This window comes from Eucyclogobius newberryi, unplaced genomic scaffold (assembly GCF_026437365.1).
Source record: "Eucyclogobius newberryi isolate DKJ021-1_F unplaced genomic scaffold, fEucNew1.0.hap1 SCAF_21, whole genome shotgun sequence".
NCBI lineage: Eukaryota > Metazoa > Chordata > Actinopteri > Gobiiformes > Gobiidae > Eucyclogobius > Eucyclogobius newberryi.
In genome coordinates this window covers 28,796,256-28,819,100 of record NW_027315846.1, presented here as the reverse complement: position 1 = coordinate 28,819,100, position 22,845 = coordinate 28,796,256, and the positions used below count along the sequence as shown (strand labels likewise).

Sequence of the window (22,845 nt, the reverse complement as noted above, 5' to 3'; positions counted from 1 at the left end):
AAAGATGGTCTTATAGTATAAAGCAGGTCTGAGACAGGACTGGTCCAGACACAGAGGACGGGACTGGTCCAGACACGGAGGACAGGACTGGTCCAGACAGAGGACAGGACTGGTCCAGACACAGAGGACAGGACTGGTCCAGACAGAGGACAGGACTGGTCCAGACACAGAGGACGGGACTGGTCCAGACACAGAGGACAGGACTGGTCCAGACACAGAGGACAGGACTGGTCCAGACAGAGGACAGGACTGGTCCAGACAGAGGACAGGACTGGTCCAGACACAGAGGACAGGACTGGTCCAGACACGGAGGACAGGACTGGTCCAGACACGGAGGACAGGACTGGTCCAGACACGGAGGACAGGACTGGTCCAGACACGGAGGACAGGACTGGTCCAGACACGGAGGACAGGACTGGTCCAGACAGAGGACAGGACTGGTCCAGACAGAGGACAGGACTGGTCCAGACAGAGGACAGGACTGGTCCAGACACGGAGGACAGGACTGGTCCAGACACGGAGGACAGGACTGGTCCAGACAGAGGACAGGACTGGTCCAGACACGGAGGACAGGACTGGTCCAGACACGGAGGACAGGACTGGTCCAGACACGGAGGACGGGACTGGTCCAGACACGGAGGACGGGACTGGTCCAGACACGGAGGACGGGACTGGTCCAGACACGGAGGACGGGACTGGTCCAGACACGGAGGACGGGACTGGTCCAGACACGGAGGACGGGACTGGTCCAGACAGAGGACGGGACTGGTCCAGACACGGAGGACAGGACTGGTCCAGACAGAGGACAGGACTGGTCCAGACAGAGGACAGGACTGGTCCAGACACGGAGGACAGGACTGGTCCAGACACGGAGGACAGGACTGGTCCAGACACGGAGGACAGGACTGGTCCAGACACGGAGGACAGGACTGGTCCAGACAGAGGACAGGACTGGTCCAGACACGGAGGACGGGACTGGTCCAGACACGGAGGACGGGACTGGTCCAGACACGGAGGACGGGACTGGTCCAGACACGGAGGACGGGACTGGTCCAGACACGGAGGACGGGACTGGTCCAGACAGAGGACAGGACTGGTCCAGACGGAGGACAGGACTGGTCCAGACAGAGGACAGGACTGGTCCAGACAGAGGACAGGACTGGTCCAGACACGGAGGACGGGACTGGTCCAGACACGGAGGACGGGACTGGTCCAGACACGGAGGACGGGACTGGTCCAGACACGGAGGACGGGACTGGTCCAGACACGGAGGACGGGACTGGTCCAGACACGGAGGACGGGACTGGTCCAGACACGGAGGACGGGACTGGTCCAGACACAGAGGACGGGACTGGTCCAGACACGGAGGACAGGACTGGTCCAGACACAGAGGACAGGACTGGTCCAGACACGGAGGACAGGACTGGTCCAGACACGGAGGACAGGTCTTATAACATCAGACAGAATAGAGTAGGAGCCTTTGCTTAGTCTCTGTCCCAGCCTCAGCGTGGAAGTGTCCTGCATGAGCAGGACTCTAGCCCGTCATGAACGGGGCGGAGCTCCATTTTTGATATGGGACATTTGTCCAGAAGACATTACTTGGCTGGTATTGGAGCCTCAGATACTGGAGGAGTGGTCATGTCCCTGGAATACAGTTCCACATCAAATCAATTCTTCTGAGACCGGAAGTTCAAGTCCACTTTTCCTCTGCATTTGACCTCCACGGTCACTGGGGTGTCCTGTCCGAGCAGGGCTTTGTTTACCCTCTTATCTGACCCAAAGTCCTGGTCTGCCCTCCTCCGTAGGACCCTCTGTTCCGGTTCTTCGAGCGGGAGGTGAAGATGGGAGGGAAGATGCTGCAGGAGATCCGCCAGGACCTGTCTGACGTGGTCCAGGTCTGTGAGGGCAAGAAGAAACAGACCAACTACCTGAGGACGCTCATCAGTGACCTGGTCAAAGGTAACGCACTCCTCCTTCCTCTTCCTCTCCTCTCCTTCCTCTTCCTCTCCTCCCTCCTCTTCCTCTCCTCCCTCCTCTTCCTCTCCTCCCTCCTCTTCCTCTCCTCTCCTTCCTCTTCCTCTCCTCTCCTTCCTCTCCTCTCCTTCCTCTTCCTCTCCTCCCTCCTCTTCCTCTCCTCTCCTTCCTCTTCCTCTCCTCTCCTTCCTCTCCTCTCCTTCCTCCTCCTCTCCTTCCTCTTCCTCTCCTCCCTCCTCTTCCTCTCCTCCCTCCTCTTCCTCTCTCCTTCCTCTTCCTCTCCTCCCTCCTCTTCCTCTCCTCCCTCCTCTTCCTCTCCTCCCTCCTCTTCCTCCCTCTCCCTCCTCTTCCTCTCCTTCATGCTGACTGGGGTGTGTCCTTGCAGGGATCCTCCCCCGCAGCTGGTGCCGCTACACTGTCCCCGCCTCCATGACAGTCATCCAGTGGGTGGCAGACTTCAGCGAGCGCATCAAGCAGCTGCAGCACATCTCCCAGGGCGCGGCCAGCGGGGGCGCCCAAGAGCTTAAGGTACTGCGCCCTCACTGCGCCCTCACTGCGCCCTCACTGCGCCCTCACTGCGCCCTCACTGCGCCCTCACTGCGCCCTCACTGCGCTCTCACAGCGCCCTCACAGCGCCCTCACTGCGCCCTCACAGCGCCCTCACTGCGCCCTCACTGCGCCCTCACTGCGCCCTCACTGCGCCCTCACTGCGCCCTCACTGCGCCCTCACTGCGCCCTCACTGCGCCCTCACTGCACACTCACTGCACACTCACTGCACACTCACTGCACACCCACTGCACCAATACATGAAACAAACTAACTATTTTTGGGCGTTGAAATATTTTTGAAAGCACTTTTCAAGATTGTACTTTAGTGTTTGCGACCTGAACGTGCAGCGCCCCTGTCACGTGCAGCGCCCCTGTCACGTGCAGCGCCCCTGAACGTGCAGCGCCCCTGTCACGTGCAGCGCCCCTGTCACGTGCAGCGCCCCTGAACGTGCAGCGCCCCTGTCACGTGCAGCGCCCCTGTCACGTGCAGCGCCCCTGAACGTGCAGCGCCCCTGTCACGTGCAGCGCCCCTGTCACGTGCAGTCAGACTTCTGAGGCTGTGAAATAATACATCAAAAATAAATCATACTTTTGTTTATTTGTGTGAGAAGATAAACATTATTCCAGTTTTTGTTTCATGTGGATCATATTTACTCGTGGTGCAGTGGTTAGAGGCGTGCACATGTGGGTGGGTTCAAGTCCAGCCCTCGACATTTGTCAATTGTCTCTCCTCTCTCTCCCCCTTTCATGCCACAGCATCAGCCAGTGAAGAAAATGGACGTGATTTTGATAAAGATCCATCATTTAATCTCTAAAGTCTTTAAGGGCTCAATCAGGGGCCTGTCAGTGCTGCTGCTGTCAGTGCTGCTGCTGTCAGTGCTGCTCCTGTCAGTGCTGCTCCGTCAGTGCTGCTCCTGTCAGTGCTGCTGCTGTCAGTGCTGCTCCTGTCAGTGCTGCTCCGTCAGTGCTGCTCCTGTCAGTGCTGCTGCTGTCAGTGCTGCTCCTGTCAGTGCTGCTTTGTCAGTGCTGCTGCTGTCAGTGCTGCTGCTGTCAGTGCTGCTCCTGTCAGTGCTGCTGCTGTCAGTGCTGCTGCTGTCAGTGCTGCTCCGTCAGTGCTGCTGCTGTCAGTGCTGCTCCTGTCAGTGCTGCTCCTGTCAGTGCTGCTGCTGTCAGTGCTGCTGCTGTCAGTGCTGCTCCGTCAGTGCTGCTGCTGTCAGTGCTGCTGCTGTCAGTGCTGCTCCGTCAGTGCTGCTGCTGTCAGTGCTGCTCCTGTCAGTGCTGCTGCTGTCAGTGCTGCTGCTGTCAGTGCTGCTCCTGTCAGTGCTGCTCCGTCAGTGCTGCTGCTGTAAGTGCTGCTGCTGTCAGTGCTGCTGCTGTCAGTGCTGCTGCTGTCAGTGCTGCTCCTGTCAGTGCTGCTCCGTCAGTGCTGCTGCTGTCAGTGCTGCTGCTGTCAGTGCTGCTGCTGTCAGTGCTGCTCCGTCAGTGCTGCTGCTGTCAGTGCTGCTCCGTCAGTGCTGCTGCTGTCAGTGCTGCTCCTGTCAGTGCTGCTGCTGTCAGTGCTGCTGCTGTCAGTGCTGCTCCGTCAGTGCTGCTCCTGTCAGTGCTGCTGCTGTCAGTGCTGCTGCTGTCAGTGCTGCTGCTGTCAGTGCTGCTCCTGTCAGTGCTGCTGCTGTCAGTGCTGCTGCTGTCAGTGCTGCTCCGTCAGTGCTGCTGCTGTCAGTGCTGCTCCGTCAGTGCTGCTGCTGTCAGTGCTGCTGCTGTCAGTGCTGCTCCTGTCAGTGCTGCTGCTGTCAGTGCTGCTGCTGTCAGTGCTGCTGCTGTCAGTGCTGCTGCTGTCAGTGCTGCTGCTGTCAGTGCTGCTGCTGTCAGTGCTGCTGCTGTCAGTGCTGCTGCTGTCAGTGCTGCTGCTGTCAGTGCTGCTGCTGTCAGTGCTGCTGCTGTCAGTGCTGCTGCTGTCAGTGCTGCTGCTGTCAGTGCTGCTGCTGTCAGTGCTGCTGCTGTCAGTGCTGCTCCTGCTGAACATGTAAAGTACTGTGTCTGTGCCTCCAGAACATCCACGTGTGCCTGGGCAGTCTGTTCGTGCCTGAGGCCTACATCACGGCCACACGACAGTACGTGGCCCAGGCCAACAGCTGGTCCCTGGAGGAGCTGTACCTGGAGGTGAACGTGACCACGGCCCAGGGGGCCACGCTGGACGCCTGCAGCTTCGGGATCAAAGGTCAAACACACGCTCCACGTGCTGGTCCTCCAGACATTAGTGTGCATGACATCATATACATCATATACATCATATACATGACATCATATACATCATATACATCATATACATGACATATACATGACATATACATGATATACATCATATACATCATATACATGACATCATATACATCATATACATCATATACATGACATCATATACATCATATACATCATATACATGACATCATATACATCATATACATCATATACATCATATACATCATATACATCATATTCATCATATACATCATATACATCATATACATCATATACATGACATCATATTCATCATATACATCATATTCATCATATACATCATATACATCATATACATGACATCATATTCATCATATACATCATATACATGACATCATATTCATCATATACATCATATTCATCATATACATCATATACATGACATCATATACATCATATACATCATATACATCATATTCATCATATACATCATATACATGACATCATATTCATCATATACATCATATACATGACATCATATTCATCATATACATCATATACATGACATCATATTCATCATATACATCATATACATGACATCATATTCATCATATACATCATATACATGACATCATATTCATCATATACATCATATACATGACATCATATTCATCATATACATCATATACATGACATCATATTCATCATATTCATCATATACATCATATACATCATATACATGACATCATATACATGATATAGTCTTGTGCTCGCTGCAGGTCTGAAGCTTCAGGGAGCCACATGTGCCAACAACAAACTCTCCTTGTCCACGTCCATCTCCACTGAGCTGCCGCTCACGCAGCTGCGCTGGGTCAAGCAGTGCAGCGCCCTCACCAGGCACCAGGTGGAACTTACACCGCACTGACCCTCACTCTGCTCCAGAGGGAGACGCTTTTCTAATGCAATAAAACACTTAATACTGACCAAACATCTTATATATGTTTTATAACTTTACTTTTTCTGTCCTTCTTGGTCTTGTACTAGTTTTGATAGAACTCACATTTTGTCCTGTTCTTTTCAGTATGAATACTCTGCTTACTGCATACTTTCCAATACTAGTTTACTTCTACTTTTGCCTGAGACATGCCACATCCTGTCTCTGCAGGTCTCTCTGCAGGTCTCTCTGCAGGTCTCTCTGCAGGTCTCTCTGCAGGTCTCTCTGCAGGTCTCTCTGCAGGTCTCTCTGCAGGTCTCTCTGCTGGTCTCTCTGCTCTCTCTGCAGGTCTCTCTGCTCTCTCTGCAGGTCTCTCTGCAGGTCTCTCTGCAGGTCTCTCTGCTCTCTCTGCAGGTCTCTCTGCAGGTCTCTCTGCAGGTCTCTCTGCAGGTCTCTCTGCAGGTCTCTCTGCTGGTCTCTCTGCTCTCTCTGCAGGTCTCTCTGCAGGTCTCTCTGCTCACGCTGCTCTCTCTGCTCTCTCTGCAGGTCTCTCTGCAGGTCTCTCTGTAGGTCTCTCTGTAGGTCTCTCTGCTCTCTCTGTAGGTCTCTCTGCTCTCTCTGTAGGTCTCTCTGCTCACGCTGCTCTCTCTGCAGGTCACTCTGCCTGTGTACCTGAACTTCACCCGCGCTGACCTCATCTTCACTGTGGACTTCGACATCGCCTCTAAAGAAGACCCTCACAGCTTCTACGAGCGCGGCGTGGCCGTCCTGTGCACGGAGTAGAGGGCAACGCCCTAAAACCTCTTATATTTACCCACATTTAAATTGGTCGTAGTTAGTTTGTTTCATTCAATATTTGCAGTAATAATACAAATGTAGTGATCATAAACATAGGGAAAAGTCATGTAGAAGAAATGTGGAGGTGAGTTGAGGGTTTGAGAATGTGATCAAGTTGTTTGAAGAAGAGTTATGGAAATGGAAAAGCAACGTTAAGTTTTTAAGATGAAAAGCTGTGATGTGATTTTAGAAGGATTACTGTTCCCAATTTGAATAAACTTCATTAAAATACATATTGTTGTGACGTTTTATGTCTGTATCACTGAAGCGATTAGTAGATTAAAGCTCAAGTCGCTAAACAGGATGTTAACGTCATGAGTCTATGACGCAGGAACATGACAAATGAGCCGCACTTTGGGTCATGGGACAAAAAACAGGAGATATTTTGTCATTTTTAAATCAAATCACTGTCGATCTATTAACCCCAAATCACTGCAATACTTTGATTGCAGGATTATGTCTTAGAGTACTGTTCAGTATTTTGGTGCCATTAGGGTCCTTTAAGTAATCGCCCAAAAAACATTCCTTTTAAATGTGTTAAAATGAGGACATTAAATTCAAGTTCAAGTGTTTTTTAAGAGAACACAATAAACAATTTATTAGATCAAAATGATTGAAATGATAAGATCTACTAAAATTACAAACTCTCACGATGTATTCAAGTGAGAGTTGCTGTTGCCATTAGCAACACAAACTTTGTTTTTCTCTTCAAGACCCGATCACCAGCGGAACCCGATCACCAGCGGGACCCGGTCACCAGCGGGACCCGGTCACCAGCGGAACCCGGTCACCAGCGGTACCCGGTCACCAGCGGGACCTGGTCACCAGCGGAACCCGGTCACCAGCGGTACCCGGTCACCAGCGGGACCCGGTCACCAGCACCAGCGGGACCCGGTCACCAGCGGTACCCGGTCACTAGCGGGACCCGGTCACCAGCACCAGCAGGACCCGGTCACCAGCAGGACCCGGTCACCAGCAGGGGGTGCCGCTTCTGTCCTTTGACCGAATCACAAACATGGAAATGTGGCGGGAGGAAAACTCTGTAAAATAAAAACATCAACTAATGTCTAACTTTAAGAAACGGTTAAAAGCAATAATGACCAAATCATGTCATTTAAAATAAAAAAGAGAAAAAAGACTAAGTGTGGTGTAAATGTAAAGCGGTGCATGAAATGTCTTCTGTCTTTTTGTTGTATGAAATTTCAAGAGATTTTTTTCTTGCCTCTGATTATCCTGATGAGAATTTGTGTTAAAAAAAACAATTGAAATTCAATTCAATTCATTTTTGTAACGCCCAAGTTCACAACAACAGTGAAAAATGATTCAAACAATGTCTGTGGTGGCGAGGGACGATGTCCCCAAGTCCTCTGTCCTTAGTCCCTCCTTCTGGGCCAGGAAAAACTACAAAAACCTCCTTGGGAAAAAGTATAAACCTGGAGGAGTTCCAGATGAAGGAGGATCTGACTCTCACAGACGTGAGGGAGACGAGCTGGAGCCTCTCGACTCAGGAATAAGAACGATGGGCCTGATTCAAGAATGTTTTCATAACTGACACTTTTATGGCCTGTCGGCTGGAACAGTTTTAGTGTGAAATGTGGATGAAAGAAGACGTGCAGCAAATGGTCAGAGCAGAGATATTCAAACTCAGGACACTGCGGCCGGCTGCACATGGAGCCTGGCACGTGTGCTGCCGCCGATGTTTCCTCCCCCAAAGCCTGATGTTTCCCTCCCCCATAGCGTGATGTTTCCTCCCCCAAAGCGTGATGTTTCCTCCCCCAAAGCGTGATGTTTCCTCCCCCATAGCGTGATGTTTCCTCCCCCAAAGCGTGATGTTTCCTCCCCCAAAGCGTGATGTTTCCTCCCCCAAAGCGTGATGTTTCCTCCCCAAAGCGTGATGTTTCCACCCCCAAAACGTGATGTTTCCTCCCCCAAAGCGTGATGTTTCCTCCCCCAAAGCGTGATGTTTCCACCCCCAAAGTCTGATGTTTCCTCCCCCAAAGCGTGATGTTTCCACCCCCAAAGCCTGATGTTTCCTCCCCCAAAGCGTGATGTTTCCACCCCCAAAGTCTGATGTTTCCTCCCCCAAAGCGTGATGTTTCCACCCCCAAAGCCTGACGTTTCCTCCCCCAAAGCGTGACGTTTCCTCCCCCAAAGCCTGACGTTTCCTCCCCCAAAGCGTGACGTTTCCGCCCCCAAAGCGTGATGTTTCCTCCCCCAAAGCGTGATGTTTCCTCCCCCAAAGCGTGATGTTTCCTCCCCAAAGCGTGATGTTTCCACCCCCAAAACGTGATGTTTCCTCCCCCAAAGCGTGATGTTTCCACCCCCAAAGCGTGATGTTTCCTCCCCCAAAGCGTGATGTTTCCACCCCCAAAGTCTGATGTTTCCTCCCCCAAAGCGTGATGTTTCCTCCCCCAAAGCGTGATGTTTCCTCCCCCAAAGCGTGATGTTTCCTCCCCCAAAGCGTGATGTTTCCTCCCCCAAAGCGTGATGTTTCCTCCCCCAAAGCGTGATCTTTCCTCCCCCAAAGCCTGATGTTTCCTCCCCCAAAGCCTGATGTTTCCTCCCCCAAAGCCTGATGTTTCCTCCCCCAAAGCGTGATCTTTCCTCCCCCAAAGCGTGATGTTTCCTCCCCCAAAGCGTGATGTTTCCTCCCCCAAAAGAACCCTGCGGACGTTGATCTCTGACCTTTTCGTCTTAACAAAGACTCTGGCCAGGCCTCTTGTCCCACTCTGACCTGGAACCATCTCACCTGGAGAGCATCCTTCACGTGCCAGTCCAACAAGACCCTTTCCTCTGTTTACTACATGAAGATGAGTTTGTTATCTTAAGTTGGGGAGCAGGACCACGCCCCTTCCTGCGGCTACACTACTTAATCATCCAGATCACACACACCTGTGTTGGTGATTTTCGTGCACACGCTCCATGGCGGCGGGAGCCTCGCTCGAAAACACACTCGTTCCCGACCTTTCTATGGATCAACTCGACCGCGTTCCTTCCGATGCATCGGCCCGGCACAGGCGAGTCACACCGGGCCATCCTCCACTGGTGTCCCACTAGGACCATCCTCCACTGGTGTCCCACTAGGACCATCCTCCACTGGCGTCCCACTAGGACCATCCTCCACTGGCGTCCCACTAGGACCATCCTCCACTGGTGTCCCACTAGGACCATCCTCCACTGGTGTCCCACTAGGACCATCCTCCACTGGCGTCCCACTAGGACCATCCTCCACTGGTGTCCCACTAGGTCCGGTCCCATCAGCTCAAATCATGATGTTTTAAACTTCTCTTTTGCGTTCACAATTCCCGTTAACTCTCGTTCCACTGCGGAGCGCGCTCTGCCCCGCCCACTTTCGCTGGCAGGAGCGGCTCCTCCAGGTAAAGTATCCTCACCCTTGTCTCCTTCCTCCTCCGTCGTTTCCTTCCTCCTCCGTTGTCTCCTTCCTCCTGCACCGAGCTGCCCATCACTCCAGCCTTGGAGCCAGACTCTCTCACCTCTTTAGAGTAATTCACCTTACTCGCTCACCGCTCCTCTCTCTCCCCCCTCCCGCATCGCTCCAAACAACAACAAATACAACGTGCAGGTAGATATTAGAAAATAATCCTAAAATGTATCCCCTCTCTCTCCCCCCCTCCTCACCTCTCTCTTCCCACGTTCCGGCATTTCATCCTCGGTTATTGCGTTTTGTCCTCTGGCTCAGAGTTGTTAAGTTCCAGTCTTACCAGTTTCCAACGTTTTCATCCTCGGGCACCGCGTTGCCACGTTCCGGCATTTCATCCTCGGGCACCGCGTTGCCACGTTCCGGCATTTCATCCTCGGGCACCGCGTTGCCACGTTCCGGCATTTCATCCTCGGGCACCGCGTTGTCACGTTCCGGCATTTCATCCTCGGGCACCGCGTTGCCATGTTCCGGCATTTCATCCTCGGGCACCGCGTTGCCATGTTCCGGCATTTCATCCTCGGGCACAGCGTTGTCACGTTCTGGCATTTCATCCTGGGCACAGCGTTGCCACGTTACGGCATTTTATCCCCAGGCACCTCGTCGCCACGTCCTGGCGTTTTCCCCTCGGGCACCGTATTGCCAGGTTGAGACATTTTAACCTCGGGCCCGTGTCGCCACGTTCCGGCATTTTATCCCCAGGCACCTCATCGCCACGTCCTGGCGTTTTCCCCTCGGGCACCGTATTGCCAGGTTCTACCCTATGTTCCACTTCCCTTCAAGCCTTTCTGGTCTGCTCATCAAGCAGTTTTTCCAGGATCCACTCTAGCCTCCTCATCCACTCCAGCCTCCTCAAGCACCGGATTGCCCTCTTGCTCTAACCCAGAAGGGCTGCATCCACCCACCGGAATACTTTCAGCCTCACGCTCTCATATCCCGCCAAACCAATTAATCCCAGGTCAGCTTCTCGCATGCCGCGTCCAGACTTCTTTTGGCCCCAGATACCCCTTCAACTCCAGTTGAACTGTTCTATCTCGAAGCACTTGTTCTCCACCTGAGTGGCCTCAACTTCACTCTATGGCGATTTGAAGCATGTCTGCCTGTCCGTCCGAGAGTCGGATACCCCCCTTCACCGTGGAACTCCACAAAGTTTCTACTTTTTCCAACTCATGCCACCTAAGCTACTTCCATCATACCCATTTTTCTTTTACTAATTTTAAGTCGTGGATGGTCATCCCGGATTTGCACATATCGGTCTTGTTGTAGTATTAGCTAACATTTCCATCCATCCATCCATTTTCTACCGCTTGTTCCCTCCATTAATTCCCCAGATTTGCATTCGGGCACCGGGCTGCCGCCTTTTCGCTCTTCTCTCATGCAGCCTCGTGCCGCCTCTTCCCACTTCGGGCACTGGGATGCCGGATGCTGGTCCTTCCATGTCCTGGGAGTTCTCATCGAAGGAACCTTCTCCTCATGCTCCAAACAGCAGCTGGTTATCCCAACTTTACCATGCAGATCATCCCCTTGGGACAAGCCCCCACCTCCCGACCCTAACGTCTTCGGTTCTTCACTCCAAAGCGTCGTCATTCTCATCCAGTCCATCAAGTTGCCTCTGCACTTTGATACACCGTTCTATCAGCCGGTTTGGGGGTTACTTTAAGACCGATACTATCGGGATTGCTGCCTTCCTGTCGGGCCATTCACGTTCATGGCCGTCCAGTCCGATGACCCTGTATTCACTGACGCCATCAACAAATACATTCAGAACATTTACTACCGAGGTGGAACATCATCGACCCCAGTTCCCCGGCATCAAGGACCTCCAACCAACGCTTAAGTCTTCCCCTAAAACAGGACTACTGTGGTAACACGATCTATTCCGAGCCCCTTTGCAATCCGTCCGGACCTTGTGCACTAGTCGTCAAGTGGCACTTCCCAGCAGGACTCAGGATCTGGTTCATCCTTTACTTAACCTGTTACCATCCACCTGCGCGCCGGCGCGCATTTTCCATATGTCAAATATTCTCTTACATCATCACTTTTATTTCCGTGGTCAATACCAGCAAGTTGTACATCATTTTAAAGCTTATTTTCTCAACAAAACGAATATGTCATTGATTTACATTGAATAATTTGCCCCAAGAAGCAATTACCAATAGTTTGTAAGAAAGTCTCAACTTTTACAAACGCATGTCCTGTTTGCTGTTTATGACGGACGAAACGGCTTTAATTCTGTACATCCTTGTGCTCAGTCTGTCCGTAAGGAACCATTGAAAAACAATATCCACTTGTGTTTTTCCTGAAGTTTTCCGATTTCGAGATATTGTCAAGTAAACAAAGTTTTCTTCTTTGACGATGGTCAGGATTAAGGCTCGTCCGGCGCATTTCTCCCTCCATAACAAATGACCTGTTTGAATTATAAGATGGTGTTTGCGATCGATCTTTTCTTCAGACTGTTACAGAATGAGAACATCCACGAAATTTTCTGTCCACGAGTTTGTTTTTTACAGCCTCCGGAGGAAAAAAATGCGCCGCTTCCGACGCCCATGGTTCCACTGTTGACATCCACTTAGTGCTAGCATGGAGGGACTTAGCAGACTTTGATTGACATATTATTCTAGCCAATAAGAATAGCTTTAGAATGCGGGGCGGGACTTAGGGGTCCCACACACAGAATCCTCTGTATTCTCGTGCATAAGGCTGTAAAGGGCCTAGATTTTAGGCATAACGTTTTCTGATTTGATTAGCCTTTTGGATGTTAATTTTGTTAGATATATGTATTATTATATCAATACAAAAATAAAATAAAAATATAATTTTTTTTTTTTTTAACCTCTATATGGGAAATTCATGGGTAAACTCATAATTACACATTTTCACATATATTGTTTTTAGCAGTTATAATTGCTATTAGTGGCCTACAAAACATCAAAATGTATGTTTTATGATCATAGAGGAGCTAAAATTGTAATAAAACAGTTTGGCACAGTTGGCACATATTTGGATCACTTGTTCCGAATATACTTTTTGATACAAAAAGGTCAACAGCACCAAAATGCCTGTTCCTAGAGATCTGAAACTTTACACAGTTGTTGTCAACAAGATAAACATCATGTACAGTGAACAGCATATGCACACAATGAAATATGTCATGCTCAGGACCATTACACATGGACAATATTCAGGTGAGACTAAAAAAGGATGTTTGGTTTATGTTTGGGCTTCTATAGTGTAAGTTCTGAAGCCCTGACAGTGTGACATCTGCACATCTGCAGAAAGTAGAAGGCCTAAGCTTTCTAATGATGCATCACACTCACATGTGGAACATAAGATCCTCTTTTAATAAGCAATGCCATTTGGGTCCCACCTTTGTGCACAGGGGGAAATAGGTGGATGGAAACAGGTTAAAGTCGTTCCACGCCTGGTCCCCACATTTCCTACCAAACTTTTCCCACATTGGCGCTGCCACATCTGCCTCCAGTCAAGGAGTCGTTGACCGCCTCATATCATGGAGCACTGGTTCTCCATGACTTTCCGGGTCTACACACACCATTACCTCCTCATCCTCCATTCTGCCTCGTTAAGCTTCTTTTGGGGGTATCGAGGCCCGGGAGCCTTCAGCCCTCATCGCAAGAAGACCCAAAACGGCATCAACTTCGTACATTCGTGTTGTTCATGTTTCTCCCCTGCCAATAAACACCTTGCATCGTATCTGGGGTTGTGTTTTATTTTACTTTTGAAGCAACCTACGCCGTTTTTGTAGATCAGCGCATACGTTCTCATCTGAGGAGCTGAACACGCCGCTAATGCTGAGAGAACCGTTCCATCGTTTTGGGAAAAGACTTACTATGTCGCGCTCTACGGCCAGTACACGACTGAGACGGTCCAGGCCTGGTCCTGCCGCCCTTTTCCACGGATCCAGTCCGGAGAACAAGGACCACGAGCCGGTGAGCCGGTCTCAGCTTGTGGCAAAGTTTGGGGTGAACCTGTGGTTGGTCTTTATCACTCACCAGTGAAAGCTCATTCCCTCCCTTTTGATATAGTGAAGCGTAATATTTGTTCGTTCAAGGCAAAACCCTGGCTTAACAGATTACATACATGTTGAAATCTGATATCAGTCATTACCTGTGATTTTGCTGTAGGAATCTGTGCTTAGCTTTGCCATTTTAATTGTTTTGATAAATAAACCACACAAAAGATTTCTAAATTAAAATCTATTCTAAACTGCCGGACTGCCACTCTCATATGCAAGTGCACGCATTGCATACAGCACAGTTTGTGAGGAATTACACTGTGCACAGCCTCATGGTGCCCCGCCTCTCTGTATCTGAACAGGAGTGAGTGACATTCTTAATGGAAAGAATATTGTTCTTTATGGATTCAAAGCGAAGTGGGGTTTGTAATACATACCAGGTGAGGCAGAGCACGTCACTGCAATAAACACCAAAAACATTCCTATTTGGTGTGTTTGAAATAAAGGAAAGCAAAGACTTTAACACATTCTTTGTGTGTTACGCTTTCACTTCATCACGAGTTTTTATTCCCAGCCAGCAAACAGTCAAGGAGCTCACTCTGAATCCTTTTGGACGTACCTTTGTACACAGACGTCTTAGATGCAGTTTTAAAAAGTCAAAACTACATCTAAAAAGACGAAACGTTGCCTCTTTACTAATCTACTTTTATTTGCAGGAAAGACAGTGATTTCTTTCACTAAAACGTGAACACGGAAAACAAGGCGTGTGGCACTTCCGCGTTGAGCTGAGCAGCATCAGCCTTAAAGGACACTGTTTAATCAGTTTTTCACTGTCGCCCTCAGAAGCAACTGGTGTTGTGATTTTGGGCGTTACAAAAATAAATTGAACTGAATTGAATTTCACTATCATCAGACTCTTCAAATCAACAGAAATGTATCACAATGAGGTTCCTAAACGATCGTGTGAAAGAACGTGCCTTGGGGGTTAAAGGAGACCTCCAGTACAAAGGCAAACGCGTCTTCTTTGCTCCAGATATTCCATCAACAACAGCAAACATCAGACGATCCTTACACATAACGAGCCAATCCAATAATTAGATTAGACACTGAGAAGGCTTTTGATTCTGTAGCTGGACGTATTTATTTAAAGTTCTGAGCAAATTTAAAATCAACGATTTAATTATAAAAAAATATTGGGGCTCTTTGCTGGTCCAACATCAAGAATTAAAATCAATGGTCATCTGACAGATCCACTGACTCTTGAAAGGAGGGTGAGGCCCCTCAGGCGGCCCCCCTTTAGTTTGTATTTGGAACCATTGGCCCAATTTATTAGACGATCAAAAACAATCCAGTGTTACAATGGATGGGTAAGAACATAAAATTGCCTGCTATGCAGATGATATTTATACCAAACCAGATATTTCCACACCCTCTGTGATGACTTGGTCCAATGTCTGGTTACGAATTAAATGTACAAAAAAAACTGACACTTTCTCTTTACCTTCTCATCAGAGGGCTGTTTGTCCCTGGCTGTGGCTCCAGCGCACCACACTGTGATGGAGGAGGAGATGGAGGAGGTGATGAAGGAGGTGATGGAGGAGGTGATGGAGGAGGTGATGGAGGAGGTGATGGAGGAGGTGATGGAGGAGGTGATGGAGGAGGTGATGGAGGAGGTGAGGATGGACTCAATGATGGCCGTGTAGAACTGCTCCATCATCAGCTTGTCTTTCCTCAGCTGCTGCAGGAAGTACATCCTCTGCTGGTTCTTCTTGATGAGGAGCTGATGGTGGCTCCTCCCACTTGAGGTCCTGGTGATGGTGGCTCCTCCCACTTGAGGTCCTGGCGATGGTGGCTCCTCCCACTTGAGGTCCTGGCGATGGTGGCTCCTCCCACTTGAGGTCCGGGCGATGGTGGCTCCTCCCACTTGAGGTCCGGGCGATGGTGGCTCCTCCCACTTGAGGTCCGGGCGATGGTGGCTCCTCCCACTTGAGGTCCTGGCGATGGTGGCTCCTCCCACTTGAGGTCCGGGTGATGGTGGCTCCTCCCACTTGAGGTCCGGGTGATGGTGGCTCCTCCCACTTGAGGTCCGGGTGATGGTGGCTCCTCCCACTTGAGGTCCGGGTGATGGTGGCTCCTCCCACTTGAGGTCCGGGTGATGGTGGCTCCTCCCACTTGAGGTCCGGGTGATGGTGGCTCCTCCCACTTGAGGTCCGGGTGATGGTGGCTCCTCCCACTTGAGGTCCGGGTGATGGTGGAGCAGAGGAGGTGGAGGAAGTTTATGGTGGTGATGGGGGAGTCTGTGATGGTGGGGGGGGGGGGGGCTGGGGGGCTGTGACATTCCTGAAGTCCACGATCATCTCCACCGTCTTCTGTCACTGTCTTGGCAGAGGTGGCCACATTGGGGAAGAAGTTTATTCATGTGCATTATTCCAATTAAATAAATTATAAAGATATGTCAATTGTATTTATTAAAGATTGACATGAAACAAAAAAGACAATAAAACAGGAAAATCTAAGACAATTAAATATTGCATAACTCTATTATGTAACAGAATTGACGATAATGTTTTACATTTCTTCTCATTTGATATAAATCGCAGAGCAAATAATGGCAAGAAATCAGTGCATTTAGGCCACATTATATTGTGTAAATTAAAGGTGGAATTGTAATGGCAGAAAATGATGGAAGCTGAGTCACGTGAGCGAAAGAGAGATATAAACAATTGACTGTGAAGGTTGAATGTGAGGAAGAAGGAGAGAGTCGAAAACCGCCGCAATATTCACATACTGCTGCCAACCCTTATCGCACAGCAGACACCAGCACACACACGGCTGGTGCGCGCCCACGCACACACGCACTCACACTCACACCGCCACAACTGGGAGAACGGATCACTTCGTCTATGCCTTCTCTTTATCCAGGTTTGACCGGTCTTTCTGCGGACAGTAGATATTCAGTATAATCAGGACCCCATATTCTTATCCCATCTGCACACAGGAGAACAACACAGATATTAATTCCGTGACATGTCATGGCCTAAAACAACATTAGAATGACATGACCCATTTCCTGCCATTACAGAATGGACGATTTTTTGCAGATTTTTTTTATCATATTTCCTCGTGGCGTGGATAAATCATTTGTCCTGCCACGTATCAATCATAAAACGCACCTACCGCTCACCTGCAGCCGCGTCAGGCTCGTGCCCACGTTTCCGCGTGCCTAAGCGCATGGATCTATCATAATATAGTTCCCTCAGTGTACGGGGCAAAATGAAGACGGAGAAAGACTGTTCGAGCTGACGCAGAAGTGGACTGAAATCTACGGGAGACGAGAGATGCGATGCGCTCTGTTACGCTAATAAACAAACGCACGTGTGTGTTGTATCAGTCCACACGGGGGAGTGGCATGTGCACTTCCGCCTGCTTGCTCAAATCGCCGAAAAATCGTCCATAACACCTTTAAGTGAAAAGCTAATAACATAAATAAACATCTAAAGCAAAAACAATAAAGAAAATGATGTGAACCGCTAAATGGGCAAACTTAATTTGTCAACTAAATGGAACTTTTTTTTATCTTAACACTTGTTCTAATTCTCTGTGATCGGCTGATTTGCGTTGCATTCAAAAACCTTTTCCACTTTTCCACTTTTATGTTCCTCTTGTTGCTCTTAAGAGCAGAAAAGTTGTGTTGCAACATCTATCCACGCTGCACTTCTGTCTTTTAGTCAGACGGGCCTAATACCAGACATCACTCCTGCGCCGTATAAACGTTCTCCAGCCGTGCTGCGATCTGACAGGGTCAGGCAGATGTAGCATATATAATGCTGCAGTGCATTAAAATTAGAGTTGGACTAGTACCAGAAGTTTAAGGTTCGGCTCGGAGGAAAATGAGGTGTATTCAATGAGACAACTGACAAAATGCTTGTAGCGCTGAGTGGTGTTATTTACAGTGATTGACAAATATATACAATATTTACAGTTGTGCACAATTAGAATAATGGTCCATATTTCTGAACTTAATCAGTTCAACGCGTTAACAAAGTTCCAAGTGCAGTGCTGCATAGCTCAGTCCACAAAAATAGAATCCACGGGTAACTTCCAAGGGTTTCAGAGTATGAATCAGTGTATCCACTAGCAGGGGATATTGTGTGTGATATAATGTATGTGTGGGGAGCGGCTGCAGCGCCTCCTACCGCACCGGCAGATGTTTGCACTCTCTCGGTTCGTTCTGGTTTCTTTAGCTCGCCATCCAGTTCTGGAACCTGGCCAGGTCCACTTTAAGTATATCAGTCAAACAAAACACAAGATCACAGGCAGAGGCATCTGCAGCCGCTTAACAACCTGGAGGCCCACACTCCACCTGAACAACCGCGCGGCCATGTTTTAAAGAGCTTAGTGCCGCAAATCTCGCGATACGTGTGCGAAGTCTCGCGATAGTTCGGCAGAGACGGACCAGGCAGGCAAAAATGAAGCAAAGGGACCAGGCAGGCAAAACGGAGGCAGAAACGGTCCAGGAGCAGAAAATCACCTGGGTTACACCGAGAAAGGGTCATTTGACAGTGAGATGAGTTGGGGCTCATGTCTTGTGTTTCCGACACATGAGCATCTCTGCACTTAGGAGCGTCTTTATTCTTTCCTTCATTACGCTCTTTTTTTGTGAATAGGAGTCAGATTGTAATAAAATACACAAACACATTTTGCAGCTTAGCAAACAGAACATGTCTGTGCTATCTCCTGTCTGCCTTCCTCCACGTCTGAGAGCGGGAGAGACTGTTCATTTGAAACTATTTCTTACAAAGCTCTGGTGAGAGCTGGCTGCTGCCTCTCCTTTCCAAACTTTTTGTGCTCTTTTATTATTATTATCATTATTGTATTTTTGCCCCGCCCCCTGCAATTGTTCAGGTCATGGAGAAGAACCAGTTCTTCAGGAGGAGAACCAGTTTTTCAGGCAGAGAACCAGTTCTTCAGGAGGAGAACCAGTTCTTCAGGCGGAGAACCACCAGTTCTTCAGGCGGAGAACCAGTTCTTCAGGAGGAGAACCAGTTCTTCAAGAGGAAAACCAGTTCTTCAGGATGAGAACCAGTTCTTCAGGAGGAGAACCGGTTCTTCAGGAGGAGAACCAGTTCTTCAGGAGGAGAACCAGTTCTTCAGGAGGAGAACCACCAGTTCTTCAGGAGGAGAACCACCAGTTCTTCAGGAGGAGAACCAGTTCTTCAGGAGGACCAGTTCTTCAGGTGGAGAACCAGTTCTTCAGGAGGAGAACCGGTTCTTCAGGAGGAGAACCAGTTCTTCAGGATGAGAACCAGTTCATCAGGAGAAGAACCAGTTTTTCAGGCAGAGAACCAGTTCTTCAGGAGGAGAACCAGTTCTTCAGGCGGAGAACCACCAGTTCTTTAGGAGGAGAACCAGTTCTTCAAGAGGAAAACCAGTTCTTCAGGATGAGAACCAGTTCTTCAGGAGGAGAACCGGTTCTTCAGGAGGAGAACCAGTTCTTCAGGTGGAGAACCAGTTCTTCAGGAGGAGAACCAGTTCTTCAGGAGGAGAACCAGTTCTTCAGGTGGAGAACCAGTTATTCAGGAGGAGAACCGGTTCTTCAGGAGGAGAACCAGTTCTTCAGGAGGAGAACCACCAGTTCTTCAGGAGGAGAACCACCAGTTCTTCAGGAGGAGAACCAGTTCTTCAGGAGGACCAGTTCTTCAGGCGGAGAACCAGTTCTTCAGGAGGAGAACCAGTTCTTCAGGATGAGAACCAGTTCATCAGGAGGAGAACCAGTTCTTCAGGAGGAGAACCAGTTTTTCAGGCAGAGAACCAGTTCTTCAGGAGGAGAACCAGTTTTTCAGGCGGAGAACCACCAGTTCTTCAGGCGGAGAACCAGTTCTTCAGGAGGAGAACCAGTTCTTCAGGAGGAAAACCAGTTCTTCAGGATGAGAACCAGTTCTTCAGGAGGATAACCAGTTCTTCAGGAGGAGAACCAGTTCTTCAGGAGGAGAACCAGTTCTTCAGGTGGAGAACCAGTTCTTCAGGAGGGAAACCAGTTCTTCAGGATGAGAACCAGTTCGTCAGGAGGAGAACCAGTTCTTCAGGCGGAGAACTAGTTCTTCAGGAGGAAAAACAGTTCTTCAGGATGAGAACCAGTTCGTCAGGAGGAGAACCAGTTCTTCAGTCGGAGAACCAGTTCTTCAGGAGGAAAAACAGTTCTTCAGGATGAGAACCAGTTCGTCAGGAGGAGAACCAGTTCTTCAGGCGGAGAACCAGTTCTTCAGGAGGAAAAACAGTTCTTCAGGATGAGAACCAGTTCTTCAGGAGGAGAACCAGATCTTCCAGGCAGATGAAGGATCGTCCATATGGGGCAGAGACCGTTTCTCAGGGAGGAGCATCTGGGTCCACAGGTCATCGATGTGCCTGTCCCACTCCCGCTGTCGAAGTGGTAGAAGAAGAAGGAAAGGCAATGAGCAGATTCCAAGTGAAATTAAATATGAAATATTGTTGATAAAATAAATAGTCTTTATCAGAGGATAGTGCTCAAGCTGCCATACTTCCCCCATAGTTGCTCCTAGGGCAGCAGAGCTGAAACTGTAGCTTTATATTTCTGTTCCTAACTGGCCTGACCATAAGTCATTTCAAAGAGGAACGTTTTAAGCCTGGACTTAAATGAAGAGACTGTGTCGCCTCTTTAACATGGACAAAGCTGATTCCATAACACAGGAGCTCTACCTCCTACTGTGCTTTTAGAGACTCTTGGGACCACCAGAAGGCTCTACCTCCTACTGAGCTTTTAGAGACTCTTGGGACCACCAGAAGGCTCTACCTCCTACTGTGCTTTTAGAGACTCTTGGGACCACCAGAAGGCTCTACCTCCTACTGTGCTTTTAGAGACTCTTGGGACCACCAGAGGGCTCTACCTCCTACTGTGCTTTTAGAGACTCTTGGGACCACCAGAAGGCTCTACCTCCTACTGTGCTTTTAGAGACTCTTGGGACCACCAGAAGGCTCTACCTCCTACTGTGCTTTTAGAGACTCTTGGGACCACCAGAAGGCTCTACCTCCTACTGTGCTTTTAGAGACTCTTGGGACCACCAGAAGGCTCTACCTCCTACTGTGCTTTTAGAGACTCTTAAGACCACCAGAAGGCTCTACCTCCTACTGTGCTTTTAGAGACTCTTGGGACCACCAGAAGGCTCTACCTCCTACTGTGCTTTTAGAGACTCTTGGGACCACCAGAAGGCCATCATTTTGAGAGTGAAGAGCTCTGTTTGGATGATATGGTTCTATAGCATCTTTGAGGTGGGAGGGGCCATGTCATTTATGGCTTTGTAAGTCAGGAGGAGGAGTTTAAATTTGATTCTAAACTCGACAGGAGCCAGTGAAGAGACTCCAGCACCGGCATTTTGAACCAGTTGAAAGCTTTTTATGGAGCTTTTAGGACACGCTGTGAGCAGGAGTTAAAGTCTAATCTAGACGTTACAAATGCATGGATAAGTCAGCATCGATTTTAGGCAGGATTCTTCTGATTTTGGCTCTTGTTGCGCAAATGGAAATAGTCTGTTTTACAAGCTTGATTTATATGAGCTTTAAATGAGAGCTCCTGGTCCAATAAGACTCTGAGGTTTCTTACAGTAGAACTGGAGCTACACTGACATTGTCAAGTGTGACTATCTGCTCAGATAGAGCGTCTCGTACATGTTTAGGACCAGCACAATGACCTCCAGCACAATGACCTCCAGCACAATGACCTCCAGCACAATGACCTCGTTTTTTTCAGGGTTAAGAAGCAGATCATCAAGTGTCCTCCAGGTTTTTATCTCCTTCACACAAGTACTAAGTCTGTACTTGATCGCTCTGATCAGGTTCATTAATAAATACAGCTGAGTGTCGTCTGCAGAGCAGTGGAAGTTAATGCCATGTGACCTGATCATGTGACCTAACGGCAGCATGTAAAGAGTAAACAGAATTGGACTGAGTACTGAACCCATCAGCTCCCCACTTCACCTGGACTCACCCGTCCCCCCAGCACACAGTCCCCCTGCCAACCACTGACAGCAGCAGGACCTGACGGCATCAGCCCCAGGCCCCTTAAGTCCTGCAGATGAACTGTGTGGAGTTATGGAGCATGTCTTCAACATGAGCCTGAAGCTGAGGGTGGTACCACAGGTCTAGAAGACCTCCTGTCTGGTACCTGTGCCTAAGACACCGCGCCCCAAAGACCTCAACAGCTTCAGGCCAGTGGCTCTCACGTCCCACCTGATGAAGACACTGGAGCTGGTCCTGGACCACCTCCGCTCCACCGTGAGCTCAGCCATGGACCCGCTGCAGTTTGCATATCGGCCTGGCATCGGAGTGGAGGACGCCGTCATCTCCCTGCTGCACCGCTCTCTCTCTCACCTGGAGAAGCCTGGCAGCTCTGTGAGGATCCTGTTCTTTGATCTCTCCAGCGCCATCAACACCATCAGCTCCTGAGGGACAAGCTGGAGACGGCTGGTGTGGAGTATGACCTGGCAGAGTGGATCCTGGACGACCTCACAGACCGACCCCAGTTTGTGAGAGCACGGGACTGTGTGTCTGACACTTAGACCTGCAGTGTGGGGGACCTGCAGTGTGAGGAACCTGCAGTGTGAGGAACCTGCAGTGTGAGGGACTTGGTGGGGGACCTGCAGTGTGGGAGGCCCCAGGGCACTGTCCTCGCGCCCTTTCTCTTCACCCTCTACACTGCAGACCTCAGACAGCTGTGTCCTGCAGAAGTTCTCTGATGACTTTGCCATCATCGGACTCATCACAGACGACGATGATGCGGAGTACAGAGGACTGGAGCAGGACTTTGTGGAACCACCTCCTCATCAACGCGGGGAAGATCAAGGAGATGGTGGTGGACTTCCACAGAGGCCACGCCCCCGTCACCAG

At 49.6% G+C, this 22,845-nt stretch overlaps 2 protein-coding genes across 5 annotated transcripts in view; one reads left to right on the top strand and one right to left on the bottom strand.

Annotated features, from left to right (window-relative positions):
• dync1h1 (dynein, cytoplasmic 1, heavy chain 1) overlaps window positions 1-6,765 on the top strand; it is a 71,894-nt gene extending 65,129 nt beyond the window's left edge. For both annotated transcript variants that reach the window (XM_072457275.1, XM_072457274.1), the window contains exons 73-77: window positions 1,806-1,959; window positions 2,360-2,502; window positions 4,573-4,741; window positions 5,541-5,665; window positions 6,350-6,765. In XM_072457275.1, the coding sequence (XP_072313376.1) occupies window positions 1,806-1,959; window positions 2,360-2,502; window positions 4,573-4,741; window positions 5,541-5,665; window positions 6,350-6,478 (720 nt within the window). In that variant the 3' untranslated portion in view covers window positions 6,479-6,765. The remainder of the gene's footprint in view (window positions 1-1,805; window positions 1,960-2,359; window positions 2,503-4,572; window positions 4,742-5,540; window positions 5,666-6,349) is intronic.
• The window catches only part of LOC140370223 (protein NLRC3-like), a 300,708-nt gene that overhangs the window by 85,241 nt on the left and 192,622 nt on the right, over window positions 1-22,845 (bottom strand). The gene's annotated exons all lie outside the window — the stretch shown is intronic.